A 25,249-nucleotide genomic window follows, 5' to 3' on the forward strand; every position below is an offset into this window, starting at 1 on the left:
AAGTATCAACACGCTGGAGACAATATCCTCTTGGAGGGTGTGTGTTTGCTTCATCGATAGCACTTACTATACATGCTTTTGGGCTTAATCTGGATTGGACCTGGATTTTGGTTAAATTGTTTAACGTCCAATTAACAGCTACGGTCATTTAGGGACAGGCTCCACTGTTTGTGAGCTTCCTGCGGATGGTGCTTGTGAGAGTTTATATAGGTTTGCTTCCTTGTGATAGCGATCAACTGATGCCGACTTTATTGTGCTACTTAACTAAACCTCGATAGCATGTATAGTGAATGGGGTACTGATTGTTGATGTCTCCTTGACACCATTCCTCATATGACTCTGGCTGTTGATGTCTCCTTGACACCATTCCTCATAATTATGACTCTGGCTGTTGATGTCTCCTTGACACCATTCCTCATAATTATGACTCTGGCTGTTGATGTCTCCTTGACGCCCATCCTCATATGACTCTGGCTGTTGATGTCTCCTTGACACCATTCCTCATAATTATGACTCTGGCTGTTGATGTCTCCTTGACGCCCATCCTCATATGACTCTGGCTGTTTATGCCCCCTTGACACCATTCCTCATAATTATGATTCTGGCTGTTGATGTCTTCTTGACACCATTCCTCATATGACTCTGGCTGTTGATGTCGTCTTGACGCCCATCCTCATATGACTCTGGCTGTTGATGTCTTCTTGACGCCCATCCTCATATGACCATGGCTGTGGGTGTTTACTTGACATCCGTCCTCACATGACCTTGTCTGTTGGTGTTTCCTACGCATCCGTCCTCATATTACCCTGGCTGTAGGAATTTCCTTGACATCTGTCCTAATTTGACCCTGGCTGTTGGTGTATCCTTGACATCTGTCCTAGATTGACCCTGGCTGTTGGTGTATCCTTGACATCTGTCCTAGTTTGACCCTGGCTGTTGGTGTATCCTTGACATCTGTCCTAATTTGACCCTAGCTGTTGGTGTATCCTTGACATCTGTCCTTATTTGACCCTAGCTGTTGGTGTATCCTTGACATCTGTCCTAATTTGACCCTGGCTGTTGGTGTATCCTTGACATCTGTCCTAATTTGACCCTGGCTGTTGGTGTATCCTTGACATCTGTCCTAGTTTGACCCTGGCTGTTGGTGTATCCTTGACATCTGTCCTAGTTTGACCCTGGCTGTTGGTGTATCCTTGACATCTGTCCTAATTTGACCCTAGCTGTTGGTGTATCCTTGACATCTGTCCTTATTTGACCCTAGCTGTTGGTGTATCCTTGACATCTGTCCTAATTTGACCCTGGCTGTTGGTGTATCCTTGACATCTGTCCTAATTTGACCCTGGCTGTTGGTGTATCCTTGACATCTGTCCTAGTTTGACCCTGGCTGTTGGTGTATCCTTGACATCTGCCCTAGTTTGACCCTAGCTGTTGGTGTATCCTTGACATCTGTCCTAGTTTGACCCTGGCTGTTGGTGTATCCTTGACATCTGTCCTAGTTTGACCCTGGCTGTTGGTGTATCTTTGACATCTGTCCTAGTTTGACCCTGGCTGTTGGTGTATCCTTGACGTATGTCCTAATTTGACCCTTGCTGTTGGTGTATCCATGACGCACATCATCATATGATTCTGGCTGTTGATGTCTCCTTGATGCCATTCCTCATATGACCCTGCTCGTCCACAGATGATGATTCTTGGTGTCCCCTATTTAATCCCATACAAAATAATAATCTGAATTCGACATCTGGATGTTTTTAATAAAGAAATTCATTATTTTTGCATTCAGAGGACACCCCTCTTGTTTAACTGATTTGAAATTCGCATCAGTTTAGTGTATATATTTGCATAGCCCAGGTTAATGCGCCTGAATGAGTATACTATCCAAAATCTGAGTTTCTCTTTTTTACAATCTAATTGAGAAGTTCATTTTCTTCCAAGTAATGCATATGTCGTCGAGGTAAGCGAGATTTGATGGACATCATTGGATACACTATCCTTGTACAGAGCCTTCAGCCTGAAAAATTGAAGATCAAATAATAAGGATATTTAAAAGTTTACTTTATCGAGTTCGTACGTAGATATTCGTTCTACAATACCACACTTGTCATCTGAGATCCTGTCTTTCTTTTCTCGCTACTTTTTCTTTCAGTGCTTCTCACGCGAGGTGTCTCATTGACACCCGTCCCCATATGACCCTTCGTTTTGCGTGGACGTTAACCCACTAAAAACAAGGCACAATTAACTGTATTCTGGTTTAAGAAAACACGAACCGATTCATGAAGAGTTCTAGTGCTAGAGTAGCTTTTGGATTAACGGAATATTTTTTGTTGCACAATAACCGAAATATATTTGTTCGTAAGTAATGCAGGTACATTCTACGTTCGAAGGAAACAAACGCCAGGTGTAAGGTTCGAGCGCAATATTCCATTACACTGAAAAGATAAAGAGAAAGTTGACGATATCAACCATTATTAAAATAATTATTAGCACAATTACTGTGAATGATCATTGGTATGAAATATGTATCATAGCAATGTGGTAAAATTGAGGACGAAGTGTTTAAGATCGCATTGATGGTTGGGTGACACAGTGGTACCAAACACGCCATTCACCCAGGCGAATGGCGTTCTGTTCCCCGATCGGGTTGAAACGGGACGGGGTCGCCCGCCCGACCACGTATGTTTCCCCCAGGTAATCGGGTTTCTTCCCACAATAAGACCCCGTGTGCGCTTCCATTCAGACCAACAAGAGTAATTGATAAAGGTTTATATTACTTGTTTCTCAATAGTTGTATGATAATAGGTCTTACCGTTGTGCTAAAACTGTCAAAATATCTGTCTTTGGGTTCTTCTTCTCGAAAAGTTGCCATGGCGACCAGGATCTAATGAAGCCAATATAGAAATCTACATCAACTTCTCTCTCGACCAATAAGGGCTCTAACCTATTAAATAAGGAAATGGATTCGATGTCAGTGTGGGGTAGCAACTTCTCTGTCCACCACTAAGGATTATACAATATATGTTTTTATGTTACAATAGTGTGTATAATTTTGTAAGTAGTCAAATTTCAAAATTAACATCACTTTCTAGGAAGAACATTTTCAGAGAGAATTATTTTCACATGCGACTCCTAAAAACAAAAATGTTGAGTCAGAAAAAAGATTTTAGAGAAAAAAAGCGGAAGGATGATATCATAAATTCAGTTTTCGAATCATACGGTAGGAAAATTCTAATACATCAGAGTTACTTCCCTTCGTTTCACTGTACCTCTGTGAAGCTATGTCACATGACTCCTCCAAGCTAACATGCTGGGTTGAAACTTTTATATTTTGCTTCTCAGATGTTGGTCTTGGCCAGGTGAGATGGAAAGTTGCATATGAGATGTTGGGAATTTATTATGAATTTTAATGTTACAATGAAACATATAGCGAAGCTAATTGTGGTCTCGGTCCTAATATGATAGGCCCTGAAATCCATGTTTTTATTTGACAAATCCACATTTTTTCGCCAATTCTCTTAAAATTTGACATGCTTGTTGACAGTTATATTTGTGATTAGTTAGTAAAGCTATTTTTCAAATTTAACATGAATTTAACTCCAAATTAAATTTTAAAATGATTTTTTGTTATTTTTTTTTAGAATTTTTTAATTATTTTTGTATTGTTTTTTATTTAAATATTTGACATGGTCATGTATTCTATAGGGACTGATTGTTAGATTTGAAAATTTAAAACATATTTATTTTAATTTTTTTTAATTGTTTTGAGGGTATTAGCTATTGTATCCAGAGACACAACATTCCCGACCACCGCCACGGGGAGGCTCCCTCTTTAGGTAGTCATATATATTTGTATATATAACTTTTTTGTTGTTGTTACACATTTGTTTTTGAATTTTGAATTCAATGTCTTATTTTCAGGTTTCCCACTGTATCTTAAACAGTTTGTTTTGGCTTCTCAACATAGATGATCCTGAAGCTGATTGTCTCCCCTGCATTTGCTGGATCTAGCTGTCCTCTCCTGTAGTCAGACTTCCGAGCAGACTTGGACCTCTCGCATGATCTTTGTGCTGTTCTACTAGTAGCGATAGGGTTCTCTTTTTCATTTTAGGTTTATACTTTGCTGTATAGTTCTTCTGAGCTCAGTTGAACCAGCTTATGCTTCACTGCCCTCCACCCCTCTTTTCTACCTATGGCTGGACAGCATAACAGTAATTGTAAACAAGTGCTGGCTAGTGTGTCTATTGGTGGTAACTCACTGTGGTTGGTCACTGCAAGTCTTTATTGTTGCATTTAGATTATTTCATGTCCTTATGAGACCTGATTAATGCTTTGAAACAGTTATGATATCAGTCTGATAACAAAATTAGAATATTTTAAAGCAAAATTTTAAATTCTTTAAAAATTAAAGTTAAAATTTGAAATTGGGAGCAAACTATATATAGTTATATGCAGGGAATATCAAAGTTTCTAAACCAGTTTACAGAATTGAAATATCTCAATTATTGAAAAAACTGTTTCATTTTATCTATCACATGATATCAGAAATATACATAGTAGCTGTATGTAGAATTGTGTCTTGATTTTCAGTGTCAATAGGGTGTTTTTAGATCTCTGTAATTCCTGTTTTATGTGTCATAGAGTAATTCTGTTTTCACAGCATGATTTCAAATAGCTCAAAGTTTATGAAAATAATTATTTTAAATTTTTGACAAAAATAGTGTCCTATAATAGGACTAAGACCACAATTAAGTACTTCCGGGTTCAGGCCCCACGAATGAAGTCCCCTCAAAAATGTATGCATATATACGCTACAAAGTGAATTCTGGTGTATCAGAGTTACCTCCCTTTGTTACACTAACAGTATAGCGATTGCTTGGCAGCAAATGTGGATAGAGAATGGATAGGGACAGTAAGATCAATTCTTTCAGGGCAGATGCCCTTTTAAACACCTACCTTATGGAGTCTTTGAATGGTAGTTCTATCAAACTTAAGCCATTGATGATATGAATATGTGGGCCAGGATTACAATCTTGTAACGTTTTCTTATATAGATCCTGTAAGAAAAAAATAGGGTGAAGACATACCTTTATTCGGATATTTAAACATGAAGTTTTACATAAGGCGGCATTCGCCGTCCGTTTGCCCTAAGTTTAAATGTAAAGCTAGAATTATCATTACATATAACAATGGACCAGAAATTCGAGTTCCCTTGTACAAAGCACTATTAATTCCAACAAAAACAATTCTAAGATGATATTGCCTGAAATTCAACGATTGAAGTTTCGAAGATGTAATTCTATCGGACAGATCACCGATTAGAGATAATGGCATTTCGATGTGACAGTACTATAAAAGAGAAGTAAAAATAGATTTTACTTGTTATAAACTATATACCTCCCATACAAGGCCGTGTGCCTCTTTGTTGTGTAATATGTCTAAGCCGTAGGTATACACTGCCAGTACCCCTCCTGGTCTCAGTACACGTTCCACCTCCTTCATAAATATAGATCTGTCCAACCAATGAATGGCTGTACCTACAGTTACCAGATCTACAGTTCCGTCTCCTTGTGAACTCAGGTCCTCCGCGGAGCCTACCCGGAAATCGATATTGGTCGCGGATTTCCTTGCTTGTAAGATCTGCTCATTGCTTATATCTATTCCAATAACATGTTTACAAAATTTGGTCAAGGGGAGAGTACTCTGGCCACTTCCGCACCCTACGTCTATAGCCAGGTCCAAGTCGTTTTCGCTCAATCCCTTGCAATAATTTTCGATTTCGTCGTATAATGCCTTTGGATACGGTGGTCGATATTTAGTATATACTTTTGCATGCTCTTCATCTTCAAACAATCTGTAGCTGGCCATTCTGTGAACACCTAAAAATGTAATTTTTGAGAAATTATGATTATTCAGATGGGATCGGGAGAGAGCTGATCTATCTGACTCCATGTCCTTAGAGGAGACTAATTTTCTCCTCCTCACTTCCGTTGTAGGGTCAGGCGGTTTCTGTTAGGGATACATTTGTGTAACTACTATAGTTTTAGGTACTCTGACGTCATAACGCCGCCATTATTAATTAAATCAGTCAAGACTAAACAAACACTCTAGCTATGGTCATAAGTAAATTTATGATGCCAGTCAATAGCTGACTGTTTTTCAATTCCACGGCTTATTACTGTTATCACGGAAGTGTATTGCAGAAACGGGTACTTTTGCGATCTCAAATTTACAGGATAATAACTCACTTTCTGTCGCAAACTTTCGTGGGAGCATCTCATGTCTATGCATCAACGTAAGCTTTGAAAGTATTTTTGTCTTGAAACAAACATATAGTTTTTTTATACCTAAATTTACAACCCTGCAATAACTTTGACAAGAGCAACACATATAAATTGATGGTCCACCTGTCCGTCTGAATATTGAAACAAATTTCAAACGTTACAGATATTTTTGTATAAAAATAACATTTTGTCCCAGAACGTCCAAAACGTTTCAAACTTGAAATATTAGACACATTTTCAACGAACTAAGTTTAAAAAAACCCAACTTAATATGTTACTTTTATCATCTGAATAAAAACCACAAAGTAAAATAATGCTTTGTAAAATAGTGGAATAATTATGCTGCTCGGGAAAGCACTACTGTATATCATAACTAAATAGGTTAACAAGTTTTCATCTCTGGACAATAAATTGAAATGAACAAAAGAGAAAAGATATTAACAACAAGTGTCGGATCAACAAACTGCTGAGGAAAACACATTTTTGTAGCATACCTCTAAAGTCAACGACAATTTCCATTGTGTGTCAGCTTCAACCACGCGGAACTGACCCCGACTTGATATTGCTACCTCGATCAAGCATACTGGCAAATATCGCCGGCACATTATACTGAACGTTCCGCTCCAACAATAGCGAACAAGAAGCAGCAGCATGGGCAATTTATATTTTTAGAGACGCCAGTACCCTATACATACACATGTACCCGTATAATAAGATACGGATGCTTCCCTACAAAAACCGCCTGGAAATATACAGTAAATAAAGCGATTTTAGAGACGTCTGAGCTTAAATGGAAAGAACGCGTAGCAAGACGATCAGAACTGGCGCGATTCAGAAATATTCACCCACGTATCGCTCCACACAGACTGTGGTTCTTGTGCCTTGATATAAGCAACATGTGTCGGGAATTTGGATTCCTCGTCAAACTTGGAAGTCTACCTTTAACAAACTGTATTTGTGACTCGTGTAAACAAAATGTCGACGACATTGTTAAACATTTATTAATAGACTGCCGTGTATATTTTGAGGAAAGAGACATCCTTCAAACTTCAATAGTGAATGTACTTCCGGTTATTCAGAATGTCAGTATTTTGAATGATGATGAAAAATAATAATACGCTTGATATCAGTCCTGAGAATTGGAAACTGTCCGCAAAGACATTCTGTCTAATGAAATCAGCCCTTGTACATTGGCTATCCCGCCTGTAGTGTTCTATCATAAGATTGGCGAACTGTGTTAAACAATAATCAGCTCATATGACTTCGGCGAATTTCAGTCCATGTACTGAGTTTCGATATTAATTTAATATATACATAATATCAAATTAATGTCTATTTAATCAATGTACATACGTTCTCATTTTCATATTTTCAATATTGTCGAATTGATCTTCACACGTTGGAGGAAATAAAGATATTCAATTCAATTCAATTCAATTCAATTCAATTCATACACCAGTACCCTATATATATACATCAGTACCTCTTTATGTACACCAGTGCCCCTATATATAAACCAGTACCCCTATATACACACCAGTACCCCTATATATAAACCAGTACCCCTATATACACACCAGTACCCCTATATATAAACCAGTACCCCTATATACATACCAGTACCCCTATATATACACCAGTACCCCTATATATACACCAGTACCCTATATATACACCAGTACCCTATATATACACCAGTACCCCTATATATACACCAGTACCCTATATATACACCAGTACCCTATATATACATGTACACCAGTACCCTATATATACACCAGTACCCCTATATATACACCAGCACCCCTATATATACACCAGTACCCCTATATATACACCAGTACCCTTTAGATACATCAGTACCTCTTTATGTACACCAGTACCCCTATATATAAACCAGTACCCCTATATATAAACCAGTACCCCTATATACATACCAGTACCCCTATATATACACCAGTACCCCTATATATACACCAGTACCCCTATATATACACCAGTACCCCTATACATACACCAGTACACTATATATACATCAGTACCCCTATACATACACCAGTACACTATACATACACCAGTACACTATACATACACCAGTACCCCTATACATACACCAGTACCTCTATATATACACCAGTACCCCTATATACACACCAGTATCCCTATATATACATCAGTACCCCTATACATACACCAGTGCCCATACACCAGTGTCCTACATAAATAAAAAAAAAATGCTACACTCAATCTAAAAATAGATAATGATATCATAGCAAAGCTGACAAATCTAATACAACACAAATGTCTGTGTTAATAGGAGTTGTACTGTTATTGAAGTTATCGATAGCAATTTACTTAATTCAGTTTTATGCATGTAACCCCCAATTTGACCGTGAGATGGCTATATTCGTCAATAGTTGAAATGTTACCTTTCTTGTCCTCGTCGACAATATCGTCACGACTACGATCACAATAGCAGTATAACCGCCTAGATGCTGTCTGATTCCCAAACTCACGGTCCAACTGAACAAACCAGGTAACATGTATTCACTGATGATTTTTCACCGGCCGTTGATCTTAACCTGATTTCCCGACCTCTGACAGGTCATACCATAGTAGCGTAAATCGTGTATATACATTTGACTGTGAAATAGTTATAGACGTTTATTGACCTCTGTAAAGTGTTTAAATGTAAATCTATTTATACTGAAGCAGTAAACCGTACATCTCGCTAAAATATATTCAAACAAAATAATGTGTATCAATGATATTCAACCTCGCTAAAATTACATCTAAACACTAAGACATACATAAATGATATTCAATCTCGCTGAAATGATATTCAAACAATATAATGTGTATGAATGATATTTTCTGCTCGCTGAAATATATTCAAACACTATAATGAGTATGAATGTTTTCAGTTTCGCTGAAATACTTAACATGGGGAGTGACATATATAGTCATTCCTATCTCTAACGCCTTAAACCGATTTATTTCAACAAAGCTCATCAAATGTTACCTTTTTAATTTGTTAACGAAGAAAGAGTGTGCTCTCTGAGTATATCAATAATGAATTTCTGAAATAGTTATAAAGTCAAACCCTCAAAATGACAACCAGGATAAAGACAAATGAACCATCAAGATTGTCACAGGAACATCCCACAACGACCAGTGATGTCAAAGAACATCCAACAGCTACCAGGCATGCTAAGGAGCATCCAACAACCATCGCGGATATCAAAAAACATCCAACAACCACAAGTAATGTTAAGGAGCTCCAACAACCATCATCAATATCAAGGGGCATCCAACAACCACAAGTAATGTTAAGGAACATCCAACAACCACCAGGAATTTCACGGAGCATCTGAAACTACCGGGGATATCAAAGAACATCAAATACCACCAGGGATGCCAAGGGGCATTAAACAATCACCAAGAATGTCAAGGAGCATCCAACAATTACCATTATTGTCAAGGACCATCCAACAACCTCCAGAGATGTCAAAGAGCATCCAAGAAACACAAGCAATGCTGAGAATCATCCGACAACTACCAGGGATTTCACGGAGCATCTGAAACTACCGGGGATATCAAAGTAACAACATACATCACAAGGGATGTCAAGGGACATTAAACAACAACCAAGAATGTCAAGGGGCATCTTACAACAACCAGGAATGTCAAGGGGCATCCAACAACAACCAGCAATGTCAAGGAACATCCAACAACCACCAGGGATATTAAAGAACATCTAACACCACCAGGGATGCCAAGGAGCATCCAACAAGTTATTGCTTCAAAAAGGGTGTCTCTGTGTTTAAGGTAAGTTTTATTCACTTCTAAATGCAACATACAGCTGTTGTGTCCTTCTGGAACTCGTAAGAAATAGGACCGGAAAGTATGCTAGTTTGTTATATCGAACTGTGTTTTTATGCTAATCCACTTATTCAGTCACTTGGATAAATTGTGTACTTCTGATAATGTAGAAGAAAATAATCTATGTGATTCTATAATAAACTGGTACCACTATGCGTAATAAATATATGCCATATAAGTCAACAGATGTTTTGTGTTGCTTTTTGTTTTTGTTTAAGGGATTTAACTTTCTCTCAATAGTCAGTGTCATATGATAACTGTAAACCTCGGATATTGACATCCACAGGAATCTCAGGGGATACTATACAGATGATAGGTGAGTTTATAAGTACAAATACATTTTCAGTAATCACAGCATATTTATTATTAAGCAATTCACATAAAAATGTTACATCTTTCAGTTTCTAATATAGCTTTATGTATACATAAATCACATTATACATACTTCCCTTCATTCTGGTACAATGGGCATGCGCCATATCGCCATTACGCTGACTTGGTACAATTTGATGCGCTGATAATTTATCGTATTGTAAGAAGTACATTTGTAGCAATTATCACGTCAATCTATGCTTAAGCATCGGTTAGAAATTAATAAAATTAATCAGAATAGGTCGGTTTGTTTGTTTTCATTCATTAAAAAAGGAAATAAGTCCACACCATCTGTAGATAAACATGGTTTATTCAATCATATTTTGAGCATTGGAAAATAGATCATGGTAATTATGGATTTGACGCAAACAAAATAAATCCATTGAAAGTGGAATATATTTCGTCTGGCTGGCCGTAAACGAAGTTATCTCCCCTCGCTCGGATGTACACAGCGTCACCTAGAACATTCACAAACAAAGAAAACATGGTAATTTTTTATTGTTATAAATATAGTTGACGGAAACTCGTTGATATATATAAATATTTAAGATTTAGTCAATCAAAACACACTTAACCACGTGATTTAGAAATAGTCCCGGTCAAAGTTCTCAATGTCAACAAATCAAAACGCGTTTAAAGTTTATTCCACGTGTGGCATAAAGTGTTGTTCAACAGTTGTAATGATTATTTTTTGCCTTGGGAGTTTAATAGCACCCAACTATTGTGTTGGAAAAATGGTTAGATTATACAATTGATAGGATAGTCCTGCCTAGATTCCCCAATATCGTATGTACATTGTATCTGTTCCTCTGCCAGGTCAGACTAATGGTCTAGAAATCACGTTTTGGCCAACAAGACACAATATGTTGTGATTATTCTTTTTTCTCTCTGTTATTTGGTAACATTTAAAAAGTTTCTTCCCTTCTATATACCGTTTTGAAGCATTACTCCATTATTTGTAGCCTTTTTAAAGATAACCCATGCTTAATTAACTTTTAAAAGTATTATTTCATTTTTCGTAATATTTTAACAGATATGTTTCTATTTTTCTCAACCTTTTAAAATATTCCCCCGTTCTTCTTCACTTAACTTTATTCTACATTTTTTTCGCCATTCTTTACAAGATCATTCCACCTGAAAATACCCACATTATCTAAAAACTTGTATTGTTGTCTTATTGCGTAAACTGTTCTTGAATATAAAGTTTTCTTTTTATAATTTTATCAGTCACATAGCTTTGTTAATTCTTCAATGAAATCATAAAGATGAGGTTTTTTTAACAGTTTAATCCTCTTCGTGTCAAAGATTGCAAACGTGTCTACCGTGTTTGTATTTCTGAAAGCCAGTTAGGATCATCTTTGGAGAAGAAAATAACATTAGGTCGGGTAATAACGCGAAAATAACATGTTATGTCGAAGAGCCAAATTAGTTATTTATATTCATAATGAAGTTTTATACTAACTTAATATCACTTTAAAACTAAGATGTTGACTAAAAAGGCATATTACATTCCATAATTATAACAATAATAATGATATTAATGATAATAAAAGTACAGTGGAACCTCTATAAACCGAACATGCATGGGACATGACTATTTGTTGGTTTACAGAGGGTTCGGTTTGGAGAAGTTGATCGAAAATGACCGGTCGAATTCCGGATATAATTGGTCGGACGATGTTTTATTAGAATGCACCCGATTACAAACCGAGCCGGTATCACGTAGACAATATTTGGTTTGTCTGAATAATATGCATATTATGAAAGTTAATCAATGTATCTATTGCAGAATATATAAGAAAGGCAAATGACTATAACTATAGTTTTAAACAGTATTTTCACATGTACAACTACACTTTACGATCGACCTACATTTTGTTACATCCGGTGAAGCTTCCGTCATGTGGATGGGGCCGATAGTCCAGTACGGAATATTTTACATATCGACTAATATTAAAGGGTGTGAAGATGTTTTGTTTCAATATCAATTACAATTGATCAGATGATACTGGTCGTATTTCCGACATCGCTGTTGTCTAAAAAAACATCACAGGCTTCATTTACGAAAACAACCCCCTTTGGGCCTCATTTAAATTAAATGCGAAACTCGGGCTTCTAGCTCTACTTGCATTGAGAAGATAAACGAACCGACGCGCTTCAATGAAGTGTGGCATTGTTTCATAATTATCGTGTTGATTATGCACTAGACCATCAGTCATAATGCCCCCTTGGGATATATATTGGATAAATCACCTACTTATTAGGTCCCGAGACAATAAGGCTTCACACAATACCCGTTACAGTTGTTGTTTCACGGTTGACTGGCCTGACCTCGTGTCATAATCGCTCAGGTAAGGCCGGTTTTCAGAAGTAATTTTTGCTATATTTTAACAGGAACCAGACACAAAATCAGTCCGGTGTTCGGAATTCAGAGGGATCGGTATTTGGAAGTTTTTCAATGCTATAACAAAGAAGGACCAATTCCGTACAATGTCAATTCGTTCGGTATTCAGAGGTGTTCGGTTTTTAGAAGGTTCGGTTTTCGGAAGTTGCACTGTATTGATATATTAAAAGGTCGAATTAGTATGGCATTATGGAATAACATTGGTCTATGAAGCATATATTTTTCAAAACAAATCCTCATACAAATATCGATTATTTTCTTAGCAGTTATAATTAAATATTATTCTCAACTAAATAACTAAACTATATACATTTACAACCATTCAGAAGACTCGTGACTTTTATTAAATTGATAAACACAAAATTCCTCTACCAAGTTCGTATCGCCGTTTTCGTACCGAATACATATGAACACATGCACATGTTACCCTGTTTATACCATAGTAATACTTACCTACCGATTACCCCGACAGCAAACAAACCTGGTTTACGGCATTTAACGCACAATAAACAGGACATAATCTATCACAGAGTGTAATACTTAGTACAGGACTGATCCGTCCCATTGCTGTAGTTACCTCGAGAAATGGTAAGGACGACTGCATTGGAGGAGGAAGCGTAATCGTGGACGGCGTGCGCATGCCCTGTAACTACGTAGTTATTGTTGTGGTAGAGATCCAGCCAGAGCTGACGATCTGTCTGGGATAGTGTGTTGAACATAAACACATATGTCCCGTCTGTAAATAATACACAATATCTTTAGTCTTTTATCAACATTAGATGCCAGTCCATATGACTTCTGACGCTCTTCTCTAAACCAAAGGCCCGTTTTAAGACCGTGATATCACCTGAGATTGTCAGCTAGGAGCCGCTTACCGCTCAGAAACGTATGGTCACTGTCTTCGTAATTCTCTAATAGTATATTGTGTCATATATATGGTCATCTTTTGATTGATTTTAGTTATAATGGCATCTTCGTTCAAATGTCCATATTTTCGCCTAGAATTTCATCTGCAATATATTTGACAGAAATATTGTCCGGCACAAGAGCTCTACTATAAAAAAGGGAGAGAAATACCGACAAGACTTGTTGGTCCTCTTGTTACCTCATAGTATTATCCGATGGTCATTTGTGAATGAATGAATGAATAAAACGAACGAATCATGTCAAAAGAGCAGCGTCAGAGGATTGTATTGTAGATACACAGGGTATAAGCACATTTTGATATAAATAGGGAACAACTCTCCCGGGATGTGATGAAGGGCAGCAAGTGTTGATACCTTGAAGACGACTGCAGGAACTCAAAATGTGAATTAGGTATTTCACAACCTGGATTTGGAGACATACTTTTTTTCATATTTGTCAATATTTCAATTCAAAGTGTATTCTATTTGGTGTAATTCGTTCAAGATTGAATATTTCATTTATATTTCAGTAAGAATTAGCGGACACACTTACTCTTCATTAATGATTGTCAATATTTAGCGACAGTGATCAAATCTTACCTAGAGGGGCTGTAAATACTCCGGTTTGATTGTTGTATCCGTTCCCAGCGTTCACAAACACTTTGTCATATGTTACGTTAGTGGCCACATGTGATTCTGTCCCATTGGTAAGTCCAGCAGAAAATGCGATGAATGTATTTCCTCCACCTCCAGCTCTCCGAAAGGATGACGGGAAATAATTTGGGACATCTGGATTAACAAGGAAGGAAAGATTCAAGGTTACATACGTGAAGATATAAAGGCTTTTAAATGTATTTTGCGAAATGAGTCTTTGAATTAAAAAAAATAAAATTGCGAGCCCTTGGAGAGCAAACATTAAAACTTCGAGTTAAAAATTACAATCATAACGGAAAATGTTTAAACCAAAATTTTAAAATTTCGATGAGCGAATACTGTGAAATAAATTTTTGAACATCAAACGTAGAGCGAAAAAAGAAATGGGAAGGAGGCAGGCTCCTATGTACAATTAGCACTACTGGATACAGTTCCTGTAAGATAGCTTGATCACATAACTCAAATAAAGTACATTATGACAGGTTTTAGTTTAAAATGTGGAAGGTTAATCAAACGGAGTTAAGTGTGACATTCATAGTTCATGACTTCATGCGACATAATACAGCTGTTTGCTCCCTCTGGGTATTTGTCAGTGAAGCAAGCGACATAATGCAGCTGTTTGCTCCCTCTAGGTATTCGTCAGTGATGCTAGCGACATCATACAGCTGTTTGCTCCTTCTAGGTATTCGTCAGTGATGCTAGCGACATCATACAGCTGTTTGGTCCTTCGATAACTCGTCAATAATGCTATGGACATCACGCAACTGTTTGGTCCTTCGAGGACTCGTCAGTAATGTTATGGACATCACACAACTGTTTGGTCCTTCGAGGACTCGTCAGTAATGATTTGGACATCACACAGCTGTTTGGTCCTTTGAGGACTCGTCAGTAATACCAGAGACATCACACAACCGTTTTTGGTCCTTCGAGGACTCGTCAGTAATGTTATGGACATCACACAACTGTTTGGTCCTTCGATAACTCGTCAGTAATGCTTTGGACATCACACAACTGTTTGGTCCTTCGAGGACTCGTCAATAATGCTAGGGAAGGAAGTGTGAAAATCCAGAAAAAGAAGTCTGGAAAATCAAAATGGGCGTGAACAACCGTCAACGCGTAAACATAAAAAAAATCTTATAACTTTACTGATTTCGCAAATTTAATTATTGGTAATTTTAAACGAACATTGAGTCTGTGTTATTTATATTAATGTATCCAGTTATCAGAAGCACTTTTTCATGGGTCTCCATGTCAATCTATTCTTTTTGCTTATATTTTCCCTCGTTTAATTGATTTTGAGTTCATGTTTTTAAAATAAAATACTTACTTATTAATGCACTTTCGACACAGACAATACAGAGCACAAGTACGACTGCTGTCCTGCCAGACATTGCGGGTTATGATGTCTGAAAGACCACAAAATCATCTGTGTGTCCATGTTAAAATGGCGACAACAGGCTAAAAACTGCTGAACATCAGATTCAAGGAAAGTTATCACTTTGATAAATGTGAAACTAAAGCTAAACTATATTATTCATACATTATTGATGACGTCAAACGAATAGGAAAGGAAACCTTGAATTATTCATTAAAGTATTCATTTAAAAACAATAAGAACAAAAATATGACTCATTCTAAACATTAAAGGGGCATTCCTTCGTTTGAATAAAGTTTAGGTCGTTATAATCAAATATGTATTTTTTCCAAGTAGTACGAGTTATAATCTTTACATTAGTAAGGCAGTTTTACTCTCAAGATAAACCAAAGTTCTTCGGGTATTAAGTCCTGAAAATTCTGAATTCGACCCGAAGTATCCCTAATTATTGCAAAGTCATATGGTATTTGTATACGACACGCCTTTTTCTTGTACATTTCAGCATTGATTCCATTATATGGAGGCATAAACACTGATAAAATCATCGTAAGGACACACAATTCATCAAGAGAAATTGTGTATATCTATGATGTCTGAAAGAAGGAATGCCCCTTTAATGGCCGATGTGCGTATCCATTGTTGCTTCATAATATGTTGGGATGTGTTGTTGAGATTTTATATGAATTAAACAAATAAACAATGTATCAATGTTTGAAAATTTGTGTTGAATTCAGTCTTTTTCATTCCGATTTAAAAGCACAATATTCCTTATCTCTATTATAATTTGAAATTATACATCTATACAAGCACATCATGCTTATCCTATAAACTAATCTTAGATCGTAAAGTATAGTATAATTAATTACGATCTCAGGCAAACATTTCATGGTCTCGTTTTCGAGAAATGAGTCAATATTACACAAAAAAAACTGTATTTCATATAAGTAGAAAGCTTACCTTGAGTAGAAAGTATTATGTGCTGACAAAAGTCTGTAAGTCAGAGGTCATGAGAACGGTACAGCTGGGTGATACTAGGCCGTATCGACATAGTGACGATAGTCAAATCGTGCAACTCTCTCGACTCAACGTGAAGGTATATATTACATGTATATATATATGTCACTCTTTTTTCATTTTCTTTAATTATGTCAATCATAATTTCTTTAATGAGTGTCATTATTAAGAATATACGTATATACTTAATTGAAATGTCTTTTAAATAATGTCTATATACAAAAAACACGTGACATAAGCCATATTGTATAATTCTTACTTATGTGTACCAAATCTTGTAAGGTTTGGCCGATTACCAGTCATGCCTACAAAATCATTGTACATCTTAAGAGCTTCTGTTTATGTAAAATAATTATACGCTCTTATAGCATAAAGTGGAATATGTGACCGAAATAAATTGTCTTATCAAATAAAGGTAAATGTAAGTCACAAAATCTACCAATCGTCTCAACTGCTAGCGGTCAAACACATCGATACACGTATCGTTAATACCCATCGCTCAAGTCATTGCTGCCGGAGCTATCTCGCCGCGATGTCGCTGCGGGAGCGATGTCGCCGCGAGATCGCTCGGGCGACATCGCGGTGTGATTTTAATCCCCTCCGCTCGTCCGCCACTCGTCGCTCCCGCAGGGTTTGAGTACAAAATTACCCTCCCAGTACTGTACATCTTAAGCTTCAGTTAATGTAAAATAATGATATGCTGTACCAGAAAGGTACAAAAAGTATGTGACCGAAATCAGTTATCTTATTCAATGATGGAAACTGATAAATGAATAACAATACACTGTACATACACATTTTTCACAAAGAAAACTCATTGATAGAATTGACAAGATGTTGATATTTGACACTATGCCATTCATTATATATAATTATTTATTTGCGATAACAGATGCTGACAGGAGTTATCTTTGTTTGCCTTCTGGCTTTAACGTCAACCAATGGTGGTAAGACTCTATGTAATGACGGGAGTGTTATTGTTGCTTCTGCTGGTGCATTTGTTGTTGTCCCCCGGCTTCTGTTAATGTATTTGTTGTTGTCCCTCCGACTTCTGCTGGTGTATTTGTTGTTGTCCCTCCGACTTCTGTTGGTGTATTTGTTGTTGTCCCTCCGACTTCTGCTGGTGTATTTGTTGTTGTCCTTCCAACTTCTGCTGATGTATTTGTTGTTGTCCCTACGACTTCTGCTGATGTATTTGTTGTTGTCCCTCCGACTTCTGTTGGTGTATTTGTTGTTGTCCTTCCAACTTCTGCTGGTGTATTTGTTGTTGTCCCTCCGACTTCTGTTGGTGTATTTGTTGTTGTCCCTACGACTTCTGCTGATGTATTTGTTGTTGTCCCTCCAACTTCTGCTGGTGTATTTGTTGTTGTCCCTCCGACTTCTGCTGGTGTATTTGTTGTTGTCCCTCCGACTTCTGTTGGTGTATTTGTTGTTGTCCCTCCGACTTCTGCTGGTGTATTTGTTGTTGTCCCTCCAACTTCTGTTAATGTATTTGTTGTTGTCCCCTGGCTTCTGTTGTTGTATTTGTGTTGTCCCCCTGGCTTCTGTTGTTGTATTTGTGTTGTCCCCTGGCTTCTGTTGTTGTATTTGTGTCCAGTAGTTCGTGATTTTTTCCTTCTGTTTTGTGTCTTGTAATCAGTTAAGTTGACCTCCTTATTACAATTAGAACTGTTTATATGACTTTCTTTTCTTTTTGTTCAGCTCTCACTTTATTCTCAGTTTTGTTTTTTCATTATCGTTTATTATTGTTGCAATGGCTTTTGTTTAAAAATGACCGTCATTATATGTAATGTATATTCATCGAACTTCCTACCTCATATCATCTGATTAATTAATTTAAATGAGTTGTCTCCGGCTATTGTTCTAGCATGATCTTATTTTCCATTTGTTTTTCATATTTGATTCGTTTGCACCAACAGCTATCTTTTGGTTCTATATTATTTGAAAAGCTTCCCTTAATTCATATAATCATTTGTGTTTCTATAGAAAACAGAGCATCTTCGGAACCTGCTGAGGTGGCCTTCTCTGCAGGTCTTACGAATATGTTATCGCTGAGTCACACCGAACGAGTTATATACGATCGACTTTTTACGAACATCGGGGGTGGTTACAAATCTAACACGGGAACATTTGTGTGTCCCACCGCCGGGATCTACGTGTTCCAGTTCCATTCGGTCGCTCACCAGGTAATCTTGGATGACGCTGGAATTAGCTTTAAAAATTCACAAATGTTCATTATTTGAAAGTTGACAAAAAGTATCACTCGATAATTCAATTTTTTTTTCAAGAACATGATTGGTTTCAATATATATATTTTCGAAGTTGCATTATGAAACAGCCGGTTTGTTTACAGAAATCGCCTGTTTGTTTTATAATATACAACATTACAATTACTAATAAAGGATAATATACGATAGCAGCATGAAAGAGTTATAAATTATCTAATTAAACTTCAGACAGGCTCATTCGGAACATTATTTTCTCACATACTGTCAGGGTGATCCCACAGTTGTTAGAGATGGGAGTGATATAATCTAACATGACTCTGTTTCGTGGACAGGAATATCTCAACCCGAGTGTAAGAGTATGACCAGTCAACACGAGTCTTGCCAAGTGTTGGCCAGCGAAACTCTTTCACGAGTGTTGAGATATTCTTTTCCGCGGAACAGTTTGATTATTTTCTCACATACTTGCAAACAAAAGTAAGTTTTCATGAAAGTTTTTCATCGGGCCACCTGCAATGTTGCTTTGAGTGTATGTCAAAATTAATGAAGTCATCATTTACGAAATAATAGCTCAACGTAAAACCATGACGTTACGTTATTGTGAGCAGCGTTAAATAGCACGTGCCAGCTATCCTTACCCTCCAATGCGAGATCGATTTATTTTTTCCCTGACAAATGCGGGATAACTCTGTGAGGTGTGAGAGAAATATCGGTCTCAAACGAGGTAGAAAAAGGCCAGTTGGCACACGCTCTGACGCTTCTCACAATAGCGGAATGTCATCATTTTATGTAGCATAATCACGTCGTTAATTGATAACGTCAATTTCGACACATTTTTCACGGGACAATAACAATGCCGCAATGAAAACGTTTTACAACACCTTGCTTACAATATGTTACATTTTTTAAGTATGAATATGGGCCTGTAACGTGGACACTGACATCCCAACTCTCGTGTTAGAGTTTAGCTGGCCAGGAACACCCATATCTATATGACTCAAGGGTGACTTGTGAACGAACTATTTATCTACAAAAGTAAAGGGAAATAACTTAAACAAAAATAGTGTAGAAAAGGATTTGGATACATTGAACATCTGAACCTCCAATGAGGGATATCTCTCTCATAGCTCATCCAAAATGTGGGAGAACGTGTGTCATTTTTTTTATTTTTTTTTTTTTTTCATGTCTGAGATTTCCGGAGTGTTATGAGGGATGACTGCTCGAATCCGGGATGAATTTAACCCTGATTCGGGAAATGTACCAAATCGGGATTTAGGCGAAAATTTTAATGATTTTCTAGGACCTTCCCGCGAAATCTGGGATGATTGACACCTTGATACATGATTTGATGTATTAAAAACTAATTATAATTTATAAGGTTAAGCAAAAGAATGGTGAGGAATGCTAATTTTATAGGTTAAAACAAATTAAGATAATATTGCTTCAAATGAATATCTATTTAATCGATCAAGTCTTTTCGATACGTTTTTAAAGAGCGTTTGGAATATTACAAGCCAAACGAACACGATACTTCAAAAAAAAATCTACACCGACGTAAAACATCTTCATGTTTGGGAAGTTCAAACATAAATACACAATAATTTTGGAGCTTAATTATTTCATTTTAGAAGTTGAAATAGTATATGTAAACATTTGCCTAGGTATCTAACAATACATACGTTGAAAGCTTAATGGAAAGAAAACAAAATAGATTTCAGTATTGTCTAAGAGGCATAACTCTTCTTTACTTCGAGGAACGTAAATGTATGTGATATTTGTAGTGTGTTGTGGATGAATTTTTTTTAATAATGAATATATTGACATTATGTAGCCATATATTGTTGGATTTTACATGTGCTCTACGTGTGAATGATAAAGTTGTAATTATATACTATCAGCTATAGCAGTTTGCAAAACAATACGTCATTTTATCAGGGACATGCATGTACGTCCCTGATTATATATAGACAGCATAGCCCTGTATTGTGTAGAGGATTACTCGGTGTAGCGTAGCGTGCGTTCTTTTGAGACAAACCTCTTTGACTTTATTCATATATTTTAGGAGTGACAATGCGATATGTCGATACAAAGATTTCAGATTTACTGACGTGTTGTTTTTAGGATAAGGCGGCCTGGCTGCAGCTCTACAAGAACTTTGAGTATGTAGCTTCCACCTACGGACACACTTCTAAAGACTACGCCTCTACAGGAAACTCGGTTATCTTACACCTGTCTAAGGGTGCGTATTAATAAAATCAAATAATCTCGGTATCTAAAAAAGACTTCTTTAAATAGGTCAGTTAAAGTATAGGCAAATGCACCTATTATTCCAAATATGTATCAATTTCCTTTTTAGTTAATATTCCTGACTTCCGGTCTGGATGAATACAGCTTTCGGCACTCTCTTTACTGTCGAGTCCTTTATTAGATGTGATTAAGTGTGCATTATTTCAATAAATGTATATGTTACGTTGTCAAGGTGACGAGGTTTATGTCCAAGCTGTTGACCCTGCCTACGGTTACGCCACGAGTCTGTACGGAGCCAATAACGAAGTCTACTGCACATTCTCCGGGTACATGATTTCTCCAGTGTTCGAGGAAATACCCGGTAACGGGAAGTAATGACGTCATGCTTCTTTGTGTATCTTTACCCGAAAATTAAACAATTGTGCAATCTATACTACAGTATGTGTTACGACTCTGATTTTATATTTTCGCTTTTTCTCAATCTAGCCTTTTGAAACAATTGTTTGATCAATCTTGGACAAACGATTTCGAGTTATACCTCTGAAATTGATTTTTCAAATTAAAACATGTTTCGTGTACAATTTATCTGATTATATAAGGGATTATTTTTCACGAATCAATACGCAACGTAAATGGCCGTATTGTGACTTCACATTTTTCGCGCCATTTTCGGAATATTTTCCATAGTGGTATGAAAAAATCTCAACCAAACAAAAAGCCGTATTCGGCGTAAAAGCAATGGAAAATTGATTATGGATCGATGTTCTTCAACCTATAAACGCTTTTGATGGTAATATCAACTTAATTTCATGTTTCATTCAAATATTTTTTTCTGTTTTGTCCACTGCGTCCTAATCCAGGAACGATAACTTTATTTTTTTCTATCACGAAGCAGGTGGAACAAACACCAACTCTTTAATCACTCTCTGCATGACACAACTGCTTCACCTCTGTCGAGTACCGAGATACCGAGAGACATGTTCACTCGTAAAACGGACATTTCTATGTACCCTATCTTGATAGATAAGAAAGTCGGTAGTATATAACTCATACACGGACAGGTAATCTGGTGTGAACAATTGTAATGCAGTTTTCCACGCTACTACGTCAGCTGTTTTGAATTGTTTTTTTAAACAATCTGCATACCACCGTTTTCATGAATAAAAAAATAGATGTCCCGAAATGCCACCTCATGTAATTGTGAAAGGAAATGCTTTTTGTCAATGGAAGTTGTATACATAGCAAGGGGAACGACTTGCCTACCAACGACAACATGGGGGAGTAGGATAGAAAAGTTTTGTCCAAATTTACTCCACTAAATGTAATTATTCACTTATTTTGTCCACATTTACTCCGCTAAATGGAGCTAAACACTCATTTTGTCCACATTTACTCTGCTAAATGGAATTATTCACTTATTTTGTCCACATTTACTCCTCTAAATGTAGCTAATTACTCATTTTGTCCACATTTCCTCCACTAAATGGAATTATTCACTTATTTTGTCCACATTCACTCTGCTAAATGTAGCTAATCACTCATTTTGTCCACATTTACTCTGCTAAATGTAGCTAATCATTCATTTTGTCCACATTAACTCCGCTAAAGGGAGCTAATCACTCAGTTTGTCCACATTTATTCCGCTAAATGGAGCTAATTATTCATTTTGTTCACATTTATTCCGCTAAATGTAGCTAATCACTCATTTTGTCCACATTTACTCTGCTAAATGGAGTTTATCACTCATTCAATCAACATTTACTCCGCTAAATGGAGATAATCATTCATTTTGTCCACATTTACTCTGCTAAATGGAGTTTATCACTCATTCAATCAACATTTACTCCGCTAAATGGAGCTAATTATTCATTTTGTTCACATTTATTCCGCTAAATGTAGCTAATCACTCATTTTGTCCACATTTACTCTGCTAAATGGAGTTTATCACTCATTCAATCAACATTTACTACGCTAAATGGAGATAATCATTCATTTTGTCCACATTTACTCCGCTAAAGGGAGATAATCACTCAGTTTGTCCACATTTACTCTGCTAAATGTAGCTAATCATTCATTTTGTCCACATTTACTCCGCTAAAGGGAGCTCCTCAGTCATTTTGTCCACATTTACTCCGCTAAATGGAGCAAATCATTCATTTTGTCCACATTAACTTCGCTTAAGGGATCGACACACTCAATATATAACAGAGTTTTGACTGTTTTTTGTTTGCTGATCGGTAATGTCATGTTTCCTTAACTGAAGAAAATAAAACTGTATTTAAATAGAGCTAACTTGAGATATTTTCTATGATTCCATTACTAAGGAACATTACTTGCCATGATGTTTGCTAATAAAAAACATATTTGAATCGTGATATCGATGTCAACTGACAGAAGAAGGAAACCAGAATAGGATTTATCCTATAGAATAAACAATACTATAAATCTAAAGGTCGGAACAATTGACACCGATATAAAATACAATTTACATGATCTTTAAAAAAAAGTGTTTTTATTGGCCATGCTTTTATGAAAGGGTACTGTGCAAGTTAAACGTATTTGTTACATGTCGGCAACACACAAGGAGTATTTCATTGGAAATATGTAGGTCAGTGGGTCATGGCGATATCCTTACCTCAGAATGAAAATTAACATTCTGTTATTGTATGTGGTAGTTAGTATTGTGGCGGTTTATGTTTTATGACTAAGCTATCGAATAATCTTTACACAATACAAATCAAAATTCCATGTTGGAAACTTCAGTTGTTTATATTAATCAATGGTTAGCCAGCATGTGACGGGAGTAATAGACTGAACAGCTTTTCACAACCTTCCTTTGTTATTAGAACCTTATTGTCAACTGTCATAATTTTAATGCGTCAATGCGACAGTGCAGAAATCATCCGACATACTTAAGTTGTGAGAGTTGGTTATATGTTTATTGACTGAAGGACTAAAGGTTGTCGTTGTCATCAATGTCACGTTTTAATTCATTTGAACATTGTCATTGTTTCCGAGTAATCACTTATCTTATGTATTTTTAAACAGGAAACATGATTAACGCCATTAAACCAAACAAAAAACAAAACAAAACTAACAAGCAAAAAAAAAAAAAAAACGAAAACGAAATTGCGATACTTCTGTAAATGAAATGGTAAGCTATTCGTGTGGCGCTAACTTTGTTTTCTCATTCCATCAGGTTTGATTAACCCACTCCACGTCGCAATGTTGATCTGGACAAACACAGTACAGTATAAATCCTCCTAAGTGTATGACAGATATGTACCGTATGAACGAGAAGTACCCTACTAAATCATCAATATATCTCAAGCACCTATTGCAGGTGGCCGTGGTGACAGACAATGGTTCGGTGTTATCTGCTACATCTTATATTGGCCTGATGACATCAATTACATCGTAGGAATTGTCCTGTAAGGAGGACATTAGAATTGTGCCTGTTGCCAACTTTCAATAATTCGGAAGAGGTAACTACACATATGTTTTGAACAACTTGTTTCTTTCTACCATTTCCCTAGATACTACCCCATCTTTGGTCATCAGCTGAATAGGTAAATGCGTAGCAAATATCTCACCATATATGAATGGTATATAAGAGATGGCTGTTGTAATATTGCATGTGAATATGTAACATTATGTATACTCGCATTGCATTGTTGTTTCAATGCTGATAAATCTGCTGTGATAGGTGTCGTGAAGTCTCCCTCACCTTCAGGGAGGGTTCTCACCTGTGTGATAAACTAGACCAACGTTGGAGATATATCCGGGTTAAAGACTGGGGAGTAGGTTTCCTCTCCTGGCTTTTTAGATGTTTTAACAGGATATAGGTCTTTTAAACAGTATGTTACTCTCCGCTACTCGCATAGCGTGAGATA

At 36.7% G+C, this 25,249-nt stretch overlaps 3 protein-coding genes across 4 annotated transcripts; 1 reads left to right on the forward strand and 2 right to left on the reverse strand.

Annotated features, from left to right (window-relative positions):
- Positions 1 to 1,607: 1,607 nt before the first annotated feature.
- Positions 1,608 to 8,827, reverse strand: LOC117317833 (putative methyltransferase DDB_G0268948). 2 transcript variants are annotated; one of them, XM_033872787.1, is made up of 5 exons: positions 8,708 to 8,827; positions 5,392 to 5,873; positions 4,951 to 5,051; positions 2,807 to 2,938; positions 1,608 to 2,011 (listed from the first exon to the last, which is right to left on the reverse strand). In XM_033872787.1, the coding sequence occupies exons 2-5, from the start codon at positions 5,860 to 5,862 to the stop codon at positions 1,921 to 1,923; spliced, it is 795 nt and encodes a 264-aa protein (XP_033728678.1). In that variant the 5' UTR covers positions 5,863 to 5,873; positions 8,708 to 8,827; the 3' UTR covers positions 1,608 to 1,920. The 2 variants fall into 2 exon arrangements, with proteins under 2 accessions (XP_033728678.1, XP_033728677.1); XM_033872786.1 differs by lacking the exon at positions 8,708 to 8,827 and having other exon boundaries at positions 5,392 to 6,011.
- A 1,995-nt stretch (positions 8,828 to 10,822) lies between these two features.
- LOC117317992 (complement C1q-like protein 4) lies at positions 10,823 to 16,940 on the reverse strand. Its single transcript, XM_033872960.1, has 5 exons — positions 16,828 to 16,940; positions 15,823 to 15,901; positions 14,442 to 14,630; positions 13,514 to 13,672; positions 10,823 to 10,990 (listed from the first exon to the last, which is right to left on the reverse strand). The coding sequence occupies exons 2-5, from the start codon at positions 15,884 to 15,886 to the stop codon at positions 10,884 to 10,886; spliced, it is 519 nt and encodes a 172-aa protein (XP_033728851.1). The 5' UTR covers positions 15,887 to 15,901; positions 16,828 to 16,940; the 3' UTR covers positions 10,823 to 10,883.
- On the forward strand, positions 16,862 to 21,794 carry LOC117317991 (complement C1q-like protein 4). The gene is made up of 5 exons (XM_033872959.1): positions 16,862 to 16,963; positions 17,777 to 17,831; positions 18,871 to 19,070; positions 21,231 to 21,348; positions 21,589 to 21,794. Exons 1-5 carry the CDS (start codon positions 16,877 to 16,879, stop codon positions 21,729 to 21,731), a joined length of 603 nt encoding a protein of 200 aa, XP_033728850.1. The 5' UTR covers positions 16,862 to 16,876; the 3' UTR covers positions 21,732 to 21,794.
- The last annotated feature ends 3,455 nt before the right edge of the window (positions 21,795 to 25,249 follow it).

The sequence above is a fragment of the Pecten maximus genome, chromosome 19 (genome assembly GCF_902652985.1).
Source record: "Pecten maximus chromosome 19, xPecMax1.1, whole genome shotgun sequence".
Lineage (NCBI taxonomy): Eukaryota > Metazoa > Mollusca > Bivalvia > Pectinida > Pectinidae > Pecten > Pecten maximus.